The sequence below is a fragment of the Schistocerca piceifrons genome, chromosome 5 (assembly GCF_021461385.2).
Source record: "Schistocerca piceifrons isolate TAMUIC-IGC-003096 chromosome 5, iqSchPice1.1, whole genome shotgun sequence".
In the NCBI taxonomy this organism is placed as follows: Eukaryota; Metazoa; Arthropoda; class Insecta; order Orthoptera; family Acrididae; genus Schistocerca; species Schistocerca piceifrons.
Window position 1 is genome coordinate 286,073,616 of NC_060142.1, and position 18,729 is coordinate 286,092,344.

The window sequence follows — 18,729 nt, forward strand, 5'->3', positions numbered from 1 at the left end:
GGAGTAGTTGCGAAATCTATTTTTCCCAAATTAGTTACCAAGAAAATGGCTTCAGTTAATTTGTTAACAACATTTTTAGTTTCTTAAAAGATTTGTAGTTTCTAAGAATTTTGTTGGCGAAAGAATTTACTATCCAAGAAGGGTATCTTACAAGATTCTGGACTAGAGACATATCTCGTATTTCAAGAGGACTTAGTAGGTTTCAAGAAGAACCACAGTTTCCCAGACATGTTTTAGTTACGAAGAACTGTTTCAGTTCACAAAAAGAGAAGGGGATTTTTGGTTAGTGAAGTATTGCTGAGAGGTGAAGAAAAGATACCGATTGCATGCGTCGGGAATATCCACGCAAAGTTCGGAAGTTTTTGAAAAAAATGAACAATGAAGTCTAAAATGTGTCGTTATAATATTCGTATTTTCGTTTCAAATATAACTTTATGGCCGTGAAGACGTAAATGGTGGAAACATCAGCGAGTGGATATGACCGAGATTTGAGCAGCTAAGTGGGGTGAATACGGAGAAAAAAGCGCGTTCGGTTGAGGGAGATGACGAAGACTAGAAGAATGAGGAAACTGTTATAGCGTACTCCGAGACATCGAAGTATGTAGATCTGTTATTAGAGTATGAAGATAAGATTCATTTCACTGTACAGATATTTTGATTCTATGAAAAGTGAGGATAGTCATAACGAAAAAAAGGGAGTGGAAAAGGGAAACAGAAGAAAGATATTTCCCGAAAGTGAACAGTAAGCAAGTGATAGGAAATACAGAATATTTTAAACGTGATTTTGTGAATAAGTTTGTAAATGTCAGGAATCGGTTAAGTATTACAGTGGACTTTCAAATGTGACATGAAGGGCGTGTAAATGCGGTAAACAGTAGTGTTTTTGGATTATAATTGTTTTTCGGTTATCCGTAAAGCCTGGGGTCCCCAATGACCTAAATAATCGGGAGATTACTGAAAATAAGTCGTAAGAGGATTTCGCGCGAAAAGCAAGGTTCTGGTATTTAACGCGTCATGAAATGTAAAAGCATTGCCCTCTCCGCTGCAGAGTGAAACTTCATTACGTATATTGTTAGTTTGTCTCAGATGTAAAAGTCATCGAAAGAGTTGCTTGAAAGACTCTTCGCGACCCATCCTATAAATACTGCCCAAGAAGTATGAAGGCGCTGCACACGCCTCCTGTACTGTTGGAATACAGCATTGGTCCTGTCCTGATTGACACAGTGACGGCGGTGAAAATCTAGGCATAACGTTAAAAAGCGATATGAAATAGAACGAGTGCATAGGTCGGTAGTAAGGAAAGCGATTGGTAGACTTCTGTGTATTGGGAGAGTTTTAGAAAAGACTAGTTCAGCTATGAAGGAGATCGCATACAGAACGCTAGTGCGATCGACTCTAGAGTACTGCTCGAATGTTCAGCATTCCCACCAGATCGGATTAAGGAAAGACACTGAACCAATTCAGAGGCGAACTGCTAGATTCGTTCAAATGGTTCAAATGGCTCTAAGCACTATGGGACTTAACATCTGAGGTCATCAGTCCCCTAGACTTAGAACTATTTAAACCTAACTAACATAAGGACACCACACACATCCATACCCGAGGCAGGATTCGAACCTGCGATCGTAGCAGCAGCGCAGTTCCGGACTGAAGCGCCTAGAACCGCTCGGTCACAAGGGCCGGCGCTAGATTTGTAATCGGAAGATTCTATCAATACGAGGCTATTAGGGATGTGCTTTGTGAACTCAAATGGGGGATCGTGGACGGAAGTTTGACCTATGGGAAAGTTTTCGCGGATGCTGAAGAAACCGAACTGGCAGACACTGGAAGACGCAAACTAACCTGGCATAGCTTACGTACATAGTTTCAAGAACCTGCTTTAAGTGAGAGATCTAGGGAAGACCTACAATCCCTATAGCTCCTGTACGGGTAGTGGAGATACACTGTGGTGACAAAAGTCGTTGGATACATCCTAATATCGTGTCGGATTTCCGTTTGCCCCGTGTGGTGCAACAAGTCGGCGTAGCATGGATTCAACAAGCTGTTGGAAGTCCCCTGCAGAAGTGCTGCCTTTATAGCCGCCCGTAATTGCGAAAATGTTGCCGGTGCGGGGTTTGTGCACGATCTTACCTCTAAATTATATCCCATAAATGTTCTATGGGATTCTAGTCTGGCGATCTGGTTGGCCATATCATGCACTCCAGAATGTTCTTGTAACCAATAGTGGACAATTGTCGCCAAGTGATGTGGTGCATTGTCACCCATAAGAATTCCATCAATGTTTGGTCTCCAAGTAGTCGAACACAACCATTTCCAGTCAGTGATCGGTTCAGAAGGACCAGAGGACCCATTCCATTCCACGTAAACACAGCCCACACCATTATGGAACCACCGCCAGCTTGCACAGTGCCATGTTGACAACTTGGGCCTATGGCTTCATGGAGCTTGCACCACTCTTGTACGCTACCATCAGCTCTTACCAACTGAAATCGGAACTCATCTGTCCAGACCACCGTTTTCCAGTTGTCTACGGACCAGCCGATACGCTCACGAGCCCAGGAGCGGCACAGCAGGCGCTGTCGTGCTGTCAACACAGACAGTAGTGTGCACGGTCTGCTGCCACAGCCCAATAAACCCAAATTTCTTCACACTGTCCTAACGGGTACGTTCTTCGTACGTCCCACACGGATTTCTGCGGTTATTTCACGCATTGTTGCTTCTCTGTTAGCACTGATAACTCTGCGCAAACACAGCTGAGTGTTGTCCGTGGTGAAAAGTAATGCCTGAAACTAGGTATTCTCGGCACGCTCTTGAAGTTGTGAATAGCGGAATACTGAATTCTCTAACGATTTCCTAAACCGAATGTGCCATGCGTCTAGCTTCAACTAGAATTTCTCGTTCAAAGTCGGTTAAGGGGAGGTTCACTGTCTTTGTCCCGAAAAAAGCATGTTTTTGAGAATTTTTTTCTCGGGATGTGTTATAGATATCAGTGTCAAATTGGATCAAAATGTTTATTGATATTTTATCTACAAACTGGAATTTTCTCAACCGGAAATGTCGAGGAGCAAAGGCGGAAGTGCCGTCGGTTAACGAAACAAAATTTCGATGTAGACCTCCACGCGCGGTATGTCACAGGTCAGCCGGCTCGTCTGAAATCGAAACTGAGTTGACATTAGCGAAGTATATAAGATTATTTAGGAGTTGTACCTCGCTTATTTGCACCTTTGGAAACAAAATGGTGGCCATTTGGAACAAAATAGGATTTTTTCATCGATTTTTCGTCCTCGTCGGCCAAGTAAAAATATTTATAGTTGATGGATCGGAATAAAAGTGGTACAACTTCTAGACAATTTAGTTAGCTTCGTCGGAAAGAAAGAATCATTCCAATCGGTTGAGTAGATTTGAAGTTACCATACCGCGCGATAAAAAAAAAATCATTTCGAGTAAAACCGTTTGAAGTTTTGACTACATATAAATGCAATATTATGCAACTTACCTTCAATCTGCTATTCCGGGTCCATAAACTAGTCCTTCTTCCTCATAGAGGGCGTTCTGCTCCATCTGGGCCATCCTGCGCAGCTCCAGAGCCACTCGTAGGACCGGTGACAAGCGCTTTTCGGCCGCCTGAATCCGGTGGTCGTCCGAATGCTTGGCGAATTGCGTCGAATACAGTCCCAGGGTGACGTCCATCGTAGTCACGGTCTTCAGAATTGCTGAATAGTCTTCGTCGAAGCTGCTCACTGCCAGGAAAGTTGCAGTCTTTGCAGTCTTCGCACCAGAATGCAAATGCTTGGGGGCTAACATCCAAACACACGCGTTCAAACTTCCACTGGAATTTTTGTGTGTTTCCTCCCAAGCACCGGTAGAATAACTCGTCCTCCGAAAGGGTCTCGTAGATCGGATGAATCACTTTTTGAACTTCTTTAGAGAGCGGCTGGTCGTGTTGATATTCGTCCAGATGTCCGGTAGCCTCTGCAATGCGCCAATTGCACCAACTAGTTTCCCCAGCCGGACAATTTTGGTGTTGTGGGTGGTTATCCGTCGAATACTTGTAGAAATACGTTGCCCAAATTGGCTTCTTCATCTGTTCCACCGAATTGGAATGCCGTAGGATTGCCAAGCCGTAGTACGTCGTAAGCTACTTGATTACTTGATCCTTGGGCAGGCACATAGAATAATTTTTCGCGGCTACAAAGTCGAAACTGCCGAAAAAACCTTGCGCGTGAAAAAGGCCAATTTCAGGCAGGTGCATTTTTTTGTTCAACCGCGAATAACAAACATTTCCGTTCCGTATTCGGAAAAACCGTTTCAGGGGTGTATTCTAAACACTTTTATGGATCCAAAAATGCAATTTTTTAAAAAAAATAGATTTTTTGAACCAAAAGATAGTAAACTTTCCCTTAATCACGTCGGAAATCTTTTCACAGCACCCGAGCACATATTACAGCTCCTTAAATGCACTGCCCTTTACATACCTTTGTGTAGGCGATAATACCGCCATCTGTATATACATAAATATCGCTGTCGCATGACTTTCGTCATCTCAGTGTGAGATTATATTAATTAAGCGAGCACCGAGGTGTTTAAACCGTCATTCTTCCTGCGCTCCAAACACGATTGTAACGTGAAGAAGCGCTAATATATGCTACAGTAGGAAGTGCCCTCTCCCATGCAATTGATAGTGGTTTGCATATTTAGATGTAAGGAAACAACTTAGAACCGTAGTATTTATTCCAGTACCAGTGAATTCGCTTCATTTTGTCCATCAGCTGTTGTTCAAGCTGATTCCATTAACACGTCGCGTTCGGAATGCAGTGACATTGAGCTGATTGTGTTTTCGGGGGAAAGCTAGCAGTACTGTGCCCTAAGGTCTTCTCGGCCGTCTTGTGCGGTGGCGCGCAGTCGAGACTTGGAAATGGCTACAGGAGTTGGTGTGGGTACCCGTTTCTCAATCTACCTCCTCCTCCCCCACCATCCGTCTCTCTCTCTCTCTCTCTCTCTCTCTCTCTCTCTCTCTCTCTGCGTGTAACAAAACGGCGGCAGCGTTGCCCCAGCTGACTGCTGCCCTCGACAAGGCGCTACAAGTTTACTCTTAGGACCCCGCTCCCCCCACTGCTGCATCAGAAGCAGCCGGAGCACACGGTCGGTATGCAGTGGCGCCCCCCTGTTCCAATGGGGAATGCGGAGCATGTGCCCCCCCCCCCCCTCCACACCCCTACCCCTTTCTCTTCAAAGGCAACAACTACTACAGCAGAACAGGAAGTTTGCAAGCAGTACTTTAGCAGCCTGGGCCCTTTTTGCTGTGGTCTGCGCATATAAACTACCAACTGCCAGCCCACCAGAGAGAGCTGACGAGACCTCGTCCATTGTGGCCACGGCTATTTCTGCCTTGTAAAACAGGCCAGATGCTTTGTGCGGTACTTTCGTAAACGTTACAAAAATTACAGTTAGAATTTTATGTACACCTTATGACTGTTTTCACTTATTAATTTGTATTCCCCTAGAAGAGAGGAGAGGATCGGGTATAGGCAGTTCTTGCCACTCGTTTCCTTTTCTAAAAAAAAAAAATTCAAATGTGCAAAAAGGCATTGCTGGGAATAAGATCTGTGATCTCAACTTTGACCAAATATTGGTGATGTGAGTAGTCCTGAAACCCAAAATACACTCCTGGAAATTGAAATAAGAACACCGTGAATTCATTGTCCCAGGAAGGGGAAACTTTATTGACACATTCCTGGGGTCAGATACATCACATGATCACACTGACAGAGCTACAGGCACATCGACACAGGCAACAGAGCATGCACAATGTCGGCACTAGTACAGTGTATATCCACCTTTCGCAGCAATGTAGGCTGCTATTCTCCCATGGAGACGATCGTAGAGATGCTGGATGTAGTCCTGTGGAACGGCTTGCCATGCCATTTCCACCTGGCGCCTCAGTTGGACCAGCGTTCGTGCTGGACGTGCAGACCGCGTGAGATGACGCTTCATCCAGTCCCAAACATGCTCAATGGGGGACAGATCTGGGGATTTTGCTGGCCAGGGTAGTTGACTTACACCTTCTAGAGCACGTTGGGTGGCACAGGATACATGCGGACGTGCATTGTCCTGTTGGAACAGCACGTTCCCTTGCCGGTCTAGGAATGGTAGAACGATGGATTCGATGACGGTTTGGATGTACCGTGCACTATTCAGTGTCCCCTCGACGATCACCAGTGGTGTACGGCCAGTGTAGGAGATCGCTCCCCACACCATGATGCCGGGTGTTGGCCCTGTGTGCCTCGGTCGTATGCAGTCCTGATTGTGGCGCTCACCTGCACGGCGCCAAACACGCATACGACCATCATTGGCACCAAGGCAGAAGCGACTCTCATCGCTGAAGACGACACGTCTCCATTCGTCCCTCCATTCACGCCTGTCGCGACACCACTGGAGGCGGGCTGCACGATGTTGGGGCGTGAGCGGAAGACGGCCTAACGGTGTGCGGGACCGTAGCCGAGCTTTATGGAGACGGTTGCGAATGGTCCTCGCCGATACCCCAGGAGCAACAGTGTCCCTTATTTGCTGGGAAGTGGCGGTGCGGTCCCCTACGGCACTGCGTAGGATCCTACGGTCTTGGCGTTCATCCGTGCGTCGCTGCGGTCCGGTCCCAGGTCAACGGGCACGTGCACCTTCCGCCGACCACTGGCGACAACATCGATGTACTGTGGAGACCTCACGCCCCACGTGTTGAGCAATTCGGTGGTACGTCCACCCGGCCTCCCGCATGCCCACTATACGCCCTCGCTCAATGTCCGTCAACTGCACATACGGTTCACGTCCACGCTCTCGCGGCATGCTACCAGTGTTAAAGACTGCGATGGAGCTCCGTATGCCACGGCAAACTGACTGACACTGACGGCGGCGGTGCACAAATGCTGCGCAGCTAGCGCCATTCGACGGCCAACACCGCGGTTCCTGGTGTGTCCGCTGTGCCGTGCGTGTGATCATTGCTTGTACAGCCCTCTCGCAGTGTCCGGAGCAAGTATGGTGCGTCTGACACACCGGTGTCAATGTGTTCTTTTTTCCATTTCCAGGAGTGTACATTCTAGGACAAAAAAAAAATCGACGAACCACAAAAGAATTATCCGAATGGAACGGAAATCGGTAGATCTTATGTACATGTACAGACAAACAAATGATTACAATTACATAAAAATTGGGTGTTTTATGAGATAGAGAGAGCTTCACAAATTGAACAAGTCAGTAACACGTTGGACTACCTCTGGCCCTTAGGCAAGCAGCTATTAGGCTTGACATTGATTGGTAGAGTTGCTGAATGTCCTCCTGACGCATATCGCCCCAAATTATGTCCTATTGGCGCGCCAGGACGTCAAAATCCCGAGGAGGTTCGAGAGCCCTCCCCATGTTCTCAGTTGCGGAGAGATCTGGCGATCTTGTTGGCCAAGCTAGGGCCTGGCAAGTAAGTACAAAGACAAAGTCGCAGAAACTGCCGCATGAGGACGGGCATTGTCTTGCTGAAATGTAAGCCCATGATGGTTTGGCATGAAGGGCAACAAAACGGGGGGGGGGGGGGGTATAGAATATCGTCGACGTATAAGGATGCCACGTATGACGATCAAAAAGGTCGTGCAATGAAAAGAACTGGCACCCCACACTATCACCCATGGTTGTCGGGCTGGTATTCCACCGCTGCCGGGGCGTCTCTAAACACGTCTTCGGCCTACAAGCTCATTGACTGGAGGAGAATTTTTTTCGGTGGTAAATCCCGATTCGAACTGAGCCCTGATGACAACCGAAGACGTGTCTTGAGACGCCCGAAATAGCGGTTGGATGCCAACCTGACCATCGCCCACCAAATGGCCCAACAACCAAGATTGACGATTTTTTATTTTATTTTATTTTATTTATTTTTTTATTTATTTATTTTTTGTCTTACAGTGTACGTCCCGCTTCATGCGACGAAGGTAGAAGTAATGAATAGGTTGTTCTGGTGACTAGCTGCTCTCACAATTCACAGTTATGTTTAATTGGCAGATGAATGGTTGGTAATACAAGAACAAGTTACTTCCCATTAATGTACTCGCCTTATGCCACTGGTTCAGATGGTGTCAAATGCTTCAAATGGCTCTTAGCACTAAGGGACTTAACATCTGAGGTCATCAGTCCCCTAAAACTTAGAACTACTTAAACCTAACTAACCTAAGGACATCACACACATCCATTCCTGAGGCAGGATTCGAACCTGCGACCGTAGCGCCTAGAATCGCTCGGCCACACCGGCTGGCGCAAATGATGTCGATTCGGTACACTAATAGCCCTAAGAGATAAGGAATTCTCCGCAGAATCCTCGAAGAGAGGAACACATGGATGACACTGATGAGACATGTGAGAGGACATCAAGAAATAACTTCCATGGTACTAGACGGACCTGTACAGTGCAAAACTGTAGAGGAAGAGAGACAATGGAATAATTCCAGCAAATTATTGAGGACGTAGGGTACGAGTGCTACTCTGACATGATGAAGTTGAGCTGCGTAAACCGTGGGGGACAGCTTCAAACTAATCGGAAGACTGATGGAAAAAAGAAAAACATGCATTTCAGGCTTGCACGTGGGCGGGTCGGAAACTGCATCTTGAGGTGGATGTAATGAAGGGAGGTTTTAACTTGCTCCAGTGGTAGTAAATATGACGAAGTGATGTCATTTAGACAGCTTAAGGCTCTGTTGGATTGATCAGTGTAGATGAAAAAACAATCAGGCCATTTATTGCACATCTCTCTGCAGTCAATAATGACAGGCTCCTTCTACAACTGCAAATATATATAAGTTCTGTAAACCAGAATGAAGTGAACTGCAGAGGGTACTTAGCATGGCATCACGTGCTAAGATTTCTTCTCGTTCTAATCTCGTATGGAACGTTGAAGAAACTACTGTTTAAATACCTACGTACATTCTTTAATCAGAGTAATCTTCTTCTCATGGTCCCTGTGGAAGCGATACCTAGGGAGCTGAAGAATATGTCCAGATTCTTCACTTAATGCTGGTTCGTATATTCTCTTCTGCAGAATAATTGGTGACACTCTTCAAGCGTATGTCAATTCAGAATTTTCGGCGTTATCGGAACGCTTTGACATGAGTCAGACATACCTGTGAACATTCGGCCCGCAAGTCGATCCATACATTCAGGAACCACTATTAGTCCCGTTTTGTAGAAGTCCTACTTACGTGGGCAATAATCTGTGATGGGACTCACAAATGATTTGCAATCAGTTGCCGGCCGGAGTGGCCGAGCGGTTAAAGGCGCTACAGTCTGGAACCGCACGACCGCTACGGTCGCAGGTTCAAAACCTGCCTCGGGCATGGATGTGTGTGATGTCCTTAGGTTTGTTAGGTTTAAGTAGTTCTAAGTTCTAGGGGACTGATGACCACAGCAGTTGAGTCCCATAGTGCTCAGAGCCATTTGAACCATTTTGCAATCAGTTCCTTTCCTCATTGACAGACGTGTAGGTAAGTGATGGCAGAATAGTCAGGATCATGTGTTGTAAGTTAGAAGCTTCTTTATGCTGTATCATATCTATCACACTTCGTTTATATTGCATCAGCTTCGACATCTAACTTTTGAGTTACCGTTAGTGTTTCTTGATTTATGAAGTTGGTGCACATTCACCAAGGATAAACGCACACTTAGACTGTCGATGTTTTCGTGTCTGACTAGCAATGATAAATCACCGATTTCATCTCAGATTTAAAAAAATCCTTGTACGTTATTAATCTTATCAGTCGACGACTGTGCCATTATGGCCTTATCACTATACGACATGGTGTAAAAAAGATCTGAGGATGGTCATTACGGACTGAAACTGGTCATCGTCAAAAGAATTCATATTGTGATAAAAGAATGAAATAAAAAAACAATCCCGAGCATCGGTTTTGTCTGTCACTCGCTCCGTCCCACAGCAGCCGTCCACTGTCCGAGCGCAAAGTGTTGTACAGCGCAATGACAAGCAGAGCCCTCGTATTCGCGGGATGTTGAAGACGAAAGAAAACGGGGGGGGGGGGGGGGTGTTGGAGGTGGCCACATTCACCCAACGTCTTTCGAAATTTTGTTAGAGGACACACCTTTTACTTCGCGGGAAATAGTATGTAATACGAGTATGTAGTATTCACACACATATACGTTCAATATTACTTTAACAGTGACGTTAATAATTATATGGCTACGCTACTTCATTAATGACACACTCATTCGTTTCATTCATTTACACTACATTTGTGAATCACAACATAAAATGTTCGGCACAAGGCGACCACTGTGGCCGCGTGGTTCTAGGCGCTTCAGACCGGAACTGCGCTGCTGCTACCGTCGCAGGTTCGAATCCTGCCTCGGGCATGGATGTGTGTGATGTCTTTAGGTTACGTAGGTTTAAGTAGTTCTAATTTCTAGGGGACTAATGACCTCAGCAGTTAAGTCCCATAGTGCTCGGAGCCATTTGAACCATTTATTTGAACCATGTTCAGCAAAAAAAGATCCATGACACCAGCTACAGTTACTGTGCACTTTAGCCCTCTCACTGCTCCAAATGCATATATAGGCTTGAAACGTCCCCTTTGAACAATTATACAAATGACTGTGCTTAAACTGACACACAATATTTTGTTAGCGCAACGCAATCTGACTTTCAAAATTCCCTACAAAAGAATGGCCCTGACTAACATTAAACTATACCTTTCACAAATCACTTACCTCACAAAAATCTTCGCTGCTCAAGCTACTGCAATACAGCGAGCGCCACTACTGCCAGCTAAATAAAAGATTCAAACTATGGAAGGCACTAACTACTGATAGGGATAGTTAGCAAATGAAAGATATTAATAGAGAACAAACAATGTATTTACCTTGATATCATCATATATAAATATAGCAGTTCATGACAAATTTCAAAACTCCGCCATCTCTCTCCCCACATCCACCACTGCTGGCGGCTCACCTCCAACTGCGCAACGCTACGCGCTGTTCACAGCCAGCTGCCTAACACTACAATGGCGAGTATTACAACAATGCAAAGCAGCCACAGACTGCACACAGCACAGCCAGTGATTTTCATACAGAGGTGGCGTTACCAATAAAAAACCTGAACAGCCTACTTACAGGCTAACCGTTTCAAAGCTTCAGGCATATGCATACAACTTGCTATGAAAAATATTTACAGTGGTGCTCTGCTACAATCATACAGATAGGTATTACGTCTACTTCCCGACCAGCGAGTCTGAGACGATTGTTGCACAAGTATACAGTGTAGTTGTTGGAATACTGGAAATTACCCGAATGACTTACTGAACGCTGAGTTCTCTTTAGAGGTCATTCGTATCGTAACGTTACCTTGTTTTTATGCTGCGCTTTCAGTGCTGTCGAGTGAAATGGTATGACAGAAGGTGAGCTGCCGAGTGTTCTAAATCAAAATGACGACGAGGACTTCATCATGCCCCATCCAGCTGATTATAGTTGGAGAGATAGTGATGCCGATGAGCCTGTATGTGAACCCGCGACCACATATATTCAAAATATTAGTGAACCAGCAAACGCTGAAACAGTAAATGCAGATCCACAAAAACAGATAATTTTAGATGTAGACACTCTTATTTGGACCTCAATGTGCATAATTTAGGTAACAATCATCCTGGATGCAAAAACGTCAATTTAGATGACTCATCTGCTGTATATGGCAGCTTCCAAGTTGGCTTTTTATTTGAAGTCAAGAAATTGCAAAATATATAGCTGACCAATGTAATCCTGGTAGCTGAATGGTCATCGCGACAGAATGTCAATCCTAAGGACCCTGGTTCGATTCCCGGCTGAGATTTTCTCCGCTCAGGGAATGGGTGTTGTGTTGTTCTAATCGTCATCATTTCATCCCAATCGACCCACAAGTCGCCGAAGGGCGTCAAATCGAAAGACTTGCACCAGGCGAACGGTCTACCCGACGGGAGGCCCTAGTCACAGACTGTAATCCATAGCCGGCCGGTGTGGCCGAGCGGTTCTAGGCGCTTCAGTCTGGAACCGCGCGACCGCTACGTTCGCAGGTTCGAATCCTGCCTCGGGCATGGATGTATGTGATGTCCTTACATTAGTTAGATTTAAGTAGTTCTAAGTTCTAGGGGTTCTGATGACCTCAGAAGTTAAGTCCCACAGTGCTCAGAGCAATTTGAACCATTTTTTCTAATCTATATTACGAGCACCTTTGCGTCTACACCAGTGAAAAATCAAGGCTGTGACGTAAAAATACAAACTTTCATGAACTTACTGTTTCCTTGGCGTAAATTTTCTAATGGCTCAAGTGAGAAAAATGAAATAATTAGTCGCCAACGATTTGTTACTGTCTACTCCAATGTTTGCGTAAATCGTGGCATGGCGTAGGTACTCTCTGTAACTAAAGATGTTACACTTTGTTGATTACAATGAGGAACGTGGAGATGACAGAATACGAAAAATTACGCGCATTGTCGGTCATCTAAGAAAAGAATTCACAGATTCTTTCCATCCCTTTAAATATTTGTGAATTGACGAAAGTTTAGTTCTCTAAGAAGTTCAGTTCTCTGTTTAGTTTTCAAACAGTACATTCCATGCAAAAGGCATAGATTTGGCGTAAAATTTTTGTGTTGTATTGTCGTGAAACTGGATATAGTCTTGACTTTATTACTTGAGTACAGCGGACGTAAAGAAAGAAAGTCATTTCGGTGCAGTAAATATTAGAATCCATGGAAGAATTGTTCTTACTTCACTAGAAATCTACGTTGGTATAGGTCATACACTATGTGCTGACAGTTGGTACACTATTCTGGTATTATTTTCTTATTTGCATGGAAGAGTGACTAATTCTTGTGGAACTGTCAGAAAAAACCATAAGGAGATGCCTGCTTTATCAGGAAAACTTAACAGTTGAGATCGAGTATATGTCAACATATAAACTTCTTCCCCTCAAGTGGCAGGACAAGCGGGAAGAGAGGCTACTTCTAACTCATCGTACAAGCAGAATTATAGCGACTGACAGAACTGACAGGAATGCAAATGAACAGGAAGAAAACGAGCTTGCATCGCAAGCTTCACTGAAAATATGTGGTCCGTCTACGAGTGCGGCTTTTTTTCATTTTTTTTTTTTCATTTGGTGGATCTCTCTGTAGTGGACGCGAATGAATTATATAAATCTCAAATGGGAGGAATGATTTCAATAGTAGACTTTCAACAGAAACTCACCAAAGAGGTCCTAGAGATTTACCTCTGACCACATAAAGACAGCCATCGTAGAAGTAGATAGGCTGATGGTGATAATTACTCGACTGTAATACGTCGATATTCCCCACCGCACTCGCCCTATCCAACCACCCCCACCATCATAGCACCGTAGCACGCAGCTAGAGAAACCAAAAGACAATGGCGTAGCCCCTTTATAAAGTAGATTATAGTGTCCAGAGATCAACACTGCGGCAGTCCATGCTGTCTTCATTAAACGGTACGGCATCGTAATATGACACTGTGGTTAGGTGACGCAAACGCTTGCAATGTGATCAGACAAGTCTGGACGACGAAGACGGAATTGGAAGAGTCTCTCACTGAAGAACCGTGAATCGCAAGAGGAGGACCCCTCTTGGGCTGAGACCGACGTATCAAAATAGAAGTGGTAGTGTAAAAGGTGAAAATTTAGTCACAAATCATTTTGCAACATTTTGCAAGACGTTTTGAACGTGATAAAATTCGCCTCCCGCTGGATTCTGCGACTGATTAGGCCCAGTCGAAATGTGGTGTCTAGGAAGCCTGCATAATCGGTTCGCTAGACAAACATTCAAAGAAGTCGTATTAATGAGTTTTATCACAAAATGAAAGTTACAGTACTTAACTTTTGCAATTACACTGATGTGTCGCAAGCAAAGGGCGACGTACAATATAACCTACCTTCTTCAGAGTAGAAAATTCCTGGTCTGTCCTACATAGTGTACAAGCGACGTAACTAGAGCTGACGCTACTATACAAGTGCCTCATCTTGAAGCTGCTATTCAGCTGGGCCGTCACCAATCGGGCGTGGCCCTGATGTACTCTCCACATAGGGACCGCTGCTGTCACGTTGTCGTCCTGGAGAAGAGTCGGCCAGTCAGCGTGCGATTGGCTGACGTCTTCTCACAGCCGTCTATTCTCTTTCGTTCGCGACTGGAGTGTAGGCACTTGACTTTACACCGTAACACGAAAAGACAGCCGGGCCGAGGCAGCAGCGGAAATGTTGCAACTGTCAGGACAATCCAAATGATTTGGTTAGTTACCTGATCACCAAACAACGGGAGAATAGAAAGATCCAGTTCATTTTGCACAGGACACCATCCATACACGCCGCCGCTTGAGGCTGCCAAATTTTTCTCTCGCCCTTCATATCCTCTTCACATGACAACCGGTGACTTTAATCTTCTTTGATCCATTATGGATTGTGGGATGATGGCTGGCGTGAACTTCTTGATGCAATAATTTACCCAACAACCGTATGTGTTGTAGAAATTTATTTTATTTTATGAACACAGTCTGTGTCGCCTGGCCACCAAGAGCTGTTGCAGGACGATTTGATTCACGGATAAAGTTATATGGCTCCTTCCGTGTACAGCGATTTTACGACTAGTGAGACCTGAAGATGGCATCAATGTAATGCCGAAACTGGTAGCATATAGAAGTTCATAAAATAAAATAAATTTCTACAATACATACGGCTGTTGGTAAATTATTGCATCAAGAACCGGTGACTTTGTACTCTCTCCTGAGCAAGCTTTTCCAGGATCGTTTCCTGAACAGCCAAACCGCAGACTTTCGCAACCAATGTGTCCACCAAGTGATCCGCCACTGGGAAAAATGTGTCGCATTGCAGGATTAGCACAAAGTTTCACGGTGGCAGCTTGTTTTTTCAGGGCGATAAATAATGCTTTACGATCATCCCTCGTGGCAGCAAAAGCTCACGGACTGCGAAAATTTGGTCCTAGGGCAGAAATTCTGGTGCTTCCAGCTTCGGACGGTGGCTCTAGCGGCTGTGCTGGCGTGGTGTCCCTTCTGGGTGCCACGCGGCCGGTAGACCTCTAGACGTCCCGGGCCAGAGCCGGCTAGAATTACGCCGTCCAAGACGCGGCGTGAGTCCCGCGCCATTTACATGTCACCGCAAGTAGGCGGCCATCTTTTATTCATAAAGCCTGCCCCCGGATTCCCGCCTCGTGTAATGGCCCGCCTGAATGTATTATTACCCGCTCAGACGGCGCAACCAGCATTCTCATTCCAGCTGCAATGACCACGTATAATTAACGCCCATAACTACAGAGATACGATTCCGTGTCTCGAGAACTCTGATAGAAAGGAGACGTCTTAAGAAGAATTCCTAACACCTATTCCCCTGTACTGACATCGTCTGATGCGTTTTACACAGTACTCATTCTACATGTACTGAAGCAGTGGCCTGCTTCTAAACTGGGGCCTAGCACGTTTTGATTACTAGTCAAAGACGCTAACCCTAGACCACACAGTACAAGATAATGCCAATGTAGAACTAATTTATCGATTTATGTTGTGTCTCATGTCGGTGTTTTGGGCAATAATGGAATGTAACAGTAAAGCGGAGTAAATTTTCTGATTAGCTTGTCAAAGATGGGATCAAATTCTAGTTGCGAAATGATACAGCAGATTTCTCGCAGTCTTTTGCACTGGTTTCGAAACATTTCATCCATCAGAATGTGATCTTCACTCTGCAGAGGAGTGTGCGCTAATATGTAACTTCCTGGCACATTAAAATTGTATGTCGGACCAACATTCGAACTCGGGACCTTTGCCTTTCGCGGGAAAGTGCTCTATGATCTGAGCTACCCAAGCAAGACTCATGATTCGTCCTCACAGCTTCAATATCAGCGCAAACTCCGCTGCAGAGTGAAAATCTCATTCTGGAAACATCCCCCAGGCTGTGGCTAAGCCATGTTTCCGCAATATCTTTCAAGAGTGCTACTTCGGCAATGTTCTCAGAAGAGCTTCTGTAAAGTTTGGAAGGTAGGAGACGAGGTACTAGCAGAATTGAAGCTGAGAGGACGTGTCGTGGGTCGTGCTTCGGTAGCTCAGATTGTAGAGCACTTGCCCGCGATAGGTAAAGTTTCCGAGTTCGAGTCGCGGTCGGGCACTCAGTTTCAATCAGCCAGGAACTTTCAGTTCAATCGTCTTCTGCGGAAATTTGGAACATTCAATGTAATGGATTCATATGGGCGCATTATTGCAAAGTATGTTCTTTTGGACTCAAACGACCCTTCGAGTTGGCTATGTTCCAGTTGGACAATATATTAGGTATCGGGATGTTTGTCCAGCATCTTGGAGAGCTGCAGTTCGACATCCAGTTTAGGTAGAGGTGAATGACAGATCCACAAATGTCATAACTACTTCTGGTTTGCTGGAGGACTTACAGAGTTCCCATCAATAGAGACAAGCTTCATTGGTGTGGATAGATTCAATGTATCTGTTACATAAATATAAAGCAGAGTGTATAAATAGGATCTCCTCCTAAACCCTTGTATCGATTTCAGAACTATTTGGCACAGAAATAGCAGGCCCCATGAGTATTAGCACAGTAAGGTTCATGACTTACAAGCTCCAATAAGAGTGCAGAAATGGGTGAAAATGTGGTTTTTCAATCCAATGGCGCATAAGCTGAACTGCATGACAGACATGTTGTGTAGAAACGGTACTCGCCTTTTTATTGAGATGTATTGATGGGGCTACACATGCCGGCAGGTTGAGATGGAAAGAAGAGGGGATGGATAGGGTGAGCAGGAAGAAGAAATGGACAGAGATACACGAGCAAGTGGAAGGTGTAGAGGATTAGAGCATAGGTAGAAGAAGAGGGAAGGCAGAAGGGGGGAGGGAGAGAGAGTGAGGGAGATGAGATGCTCAGAGGAAGGGCGAGGAAGATACGGTCATAGAGAAGGGACAGAGGGAATGGAGAAAGAGGGGAGAGGAGGAGGAAGAGAAGAGAGGAGGAGTCTGGGAGTTAGGGCTGGGAGGATGATATGAACAGACAGAGGGCGGAAGAGTTTAGTTCATGGACTCACAAACAGCATTAAGCGGTGTAGTGACAGTTGTAAGTAGGCTGTTTAGGTTTTTATGTTGGCAACGCCACGTAGCGCTCTACATGAAAATCACTGACTGTGCAGTGTGAAGTCTGTGGCTGATTTGCATTGTTGGAATATTAGCTATTGTAGTGTTGGGCAATTAGATGCGAACAGCGCGAAGCGCTGCGCAGTTGGAGGTGGGCCGCCAGCAGTGGTGGATGTGGGAAGAGAGATGGCAGAGTTTTGAGAGCGGACGATCTAGACGTATGTCCATCAGAAAGAGTAAATTTGTAAAACTGGATATCATAAACTGATATACATATATAATGAGTATTATTAAGGTAAATACATTGTTTCTTCTCTATCAAAATCTTTCTTTTGCTAACTATGCCTATCAGTAGTTAGTGCATTCAGTAGTTAGAATCCTTTATTTAGCTAGCAGTATTGGCGCTCGCTGTATTGCAGTACTTCGAGTAACGAAGATTTTTGTGAGGTAAGTGATTCATGAAAGGTATAGGTTATTGTTAGTCAGAGCCATTCTTTTGTAGAGATTATTGAAAGTCAGACTGCGTTGCGCTAAAAATATTGTGTGTCAGTTTAGTGTTGATCAGAAAAAGTAAAGAGAGAAATGTCGGAGTACGTTCAGTTTTGTTCAGCTGTTTGAAAATCAAATAACGTAAGGGGTTTACCAGCACAGTAATTCATAAATTTTCCAAAGGGGACGTTTCATAGTGTAATATTGTGTACAGATTAAGATTCTACGAGTTCCTTCTCTTTTTTCAATGGATGGTTTCTCGCAAATCCCCGGTGGGTCTTCTCCCTAATAGTATCTAAACGAACAGAAGCCAAATTCATTGCATAAAATAGGACATAGCTCCAGAAAAGAGATTCTAAATTATAGTGTTGACATTATTGTGTTCAAACCACTTAACTTCCTTTTCCATGAGCTTGAATCACATTGTCTATTTCACAATGTATATTCTCCGTTGGAAGGAAAAGATATAGTTTGTCGCATTCTGTGTAGCTATTCCTAGGACACGGTTGCCTCTGGCAAGAAATAAGAAAGGAAGAGGCACAGTGGGAAAGACACGTGTATGAGAATGAAGGACACTTATTGATCGCAAATTTGTTGAAAGTATGACTACACAGACGGTTGGATAAAGCAATGAACTCATATGATTGAGTGAAAGAACGGGATGTCATTCGCGAATGAGCATCGAGTGGTTGGGCTTACCTTAGCATTTTACATTTTGTAAATATCACGAGTTTCAAGTGATAACAACCCTCGCTTCATAGAATAGGCTTATGGTCATGTTCATTCGAGCGTTGAATATGAAAACTGAAACGAAGTATGTGGCGAGCACCCTCTGTTTACCTGAGTTATAAGCAGTGAAGGTTTCTCCAACAATTACGAAGCATCGAAGAGGCTTGAAATCCACACACGCAGTCATAAGCTTTCTGTTAATACTGGTATTGCGCTTTCTAAAACTGAGCGGTAATTAGAAGCTATTCTGCTGATGTAATACTTAACGGAGCCGTAACGTAAAATAAAATTACGTGCTTCAGTATGGCTGGAAAGACATAAAACGTATTTCACGACTACAATTACAGACACGAA

At 44.7% G+C, this 18,729-nt stretch overlaps 1 protein-coding gene across 1 annotated transcript in view; it reads left to right on the plus strand.

The window, feature by feature from the left end:
- LOC124798946 (piggyBac transposable element-derived protein 3-like) overlaps positions 1-15,114 on the plus strand; it is a 35,231-nt gene extending 20,117 nt beyond the window's left edge. The window contains exon 2 of the mRNA XM_047262480.1: positions 14,946-15,114. Within this exon, the coding sequence (XP_047118436.1) occupies positions 14,946-15,114 (169 nt within the window). The remainder of the gene's footprint in view (positions 1-14,945) is intronic.
- Positions 15,115-18,729: the final 3,615 nt, after the last annotated feature.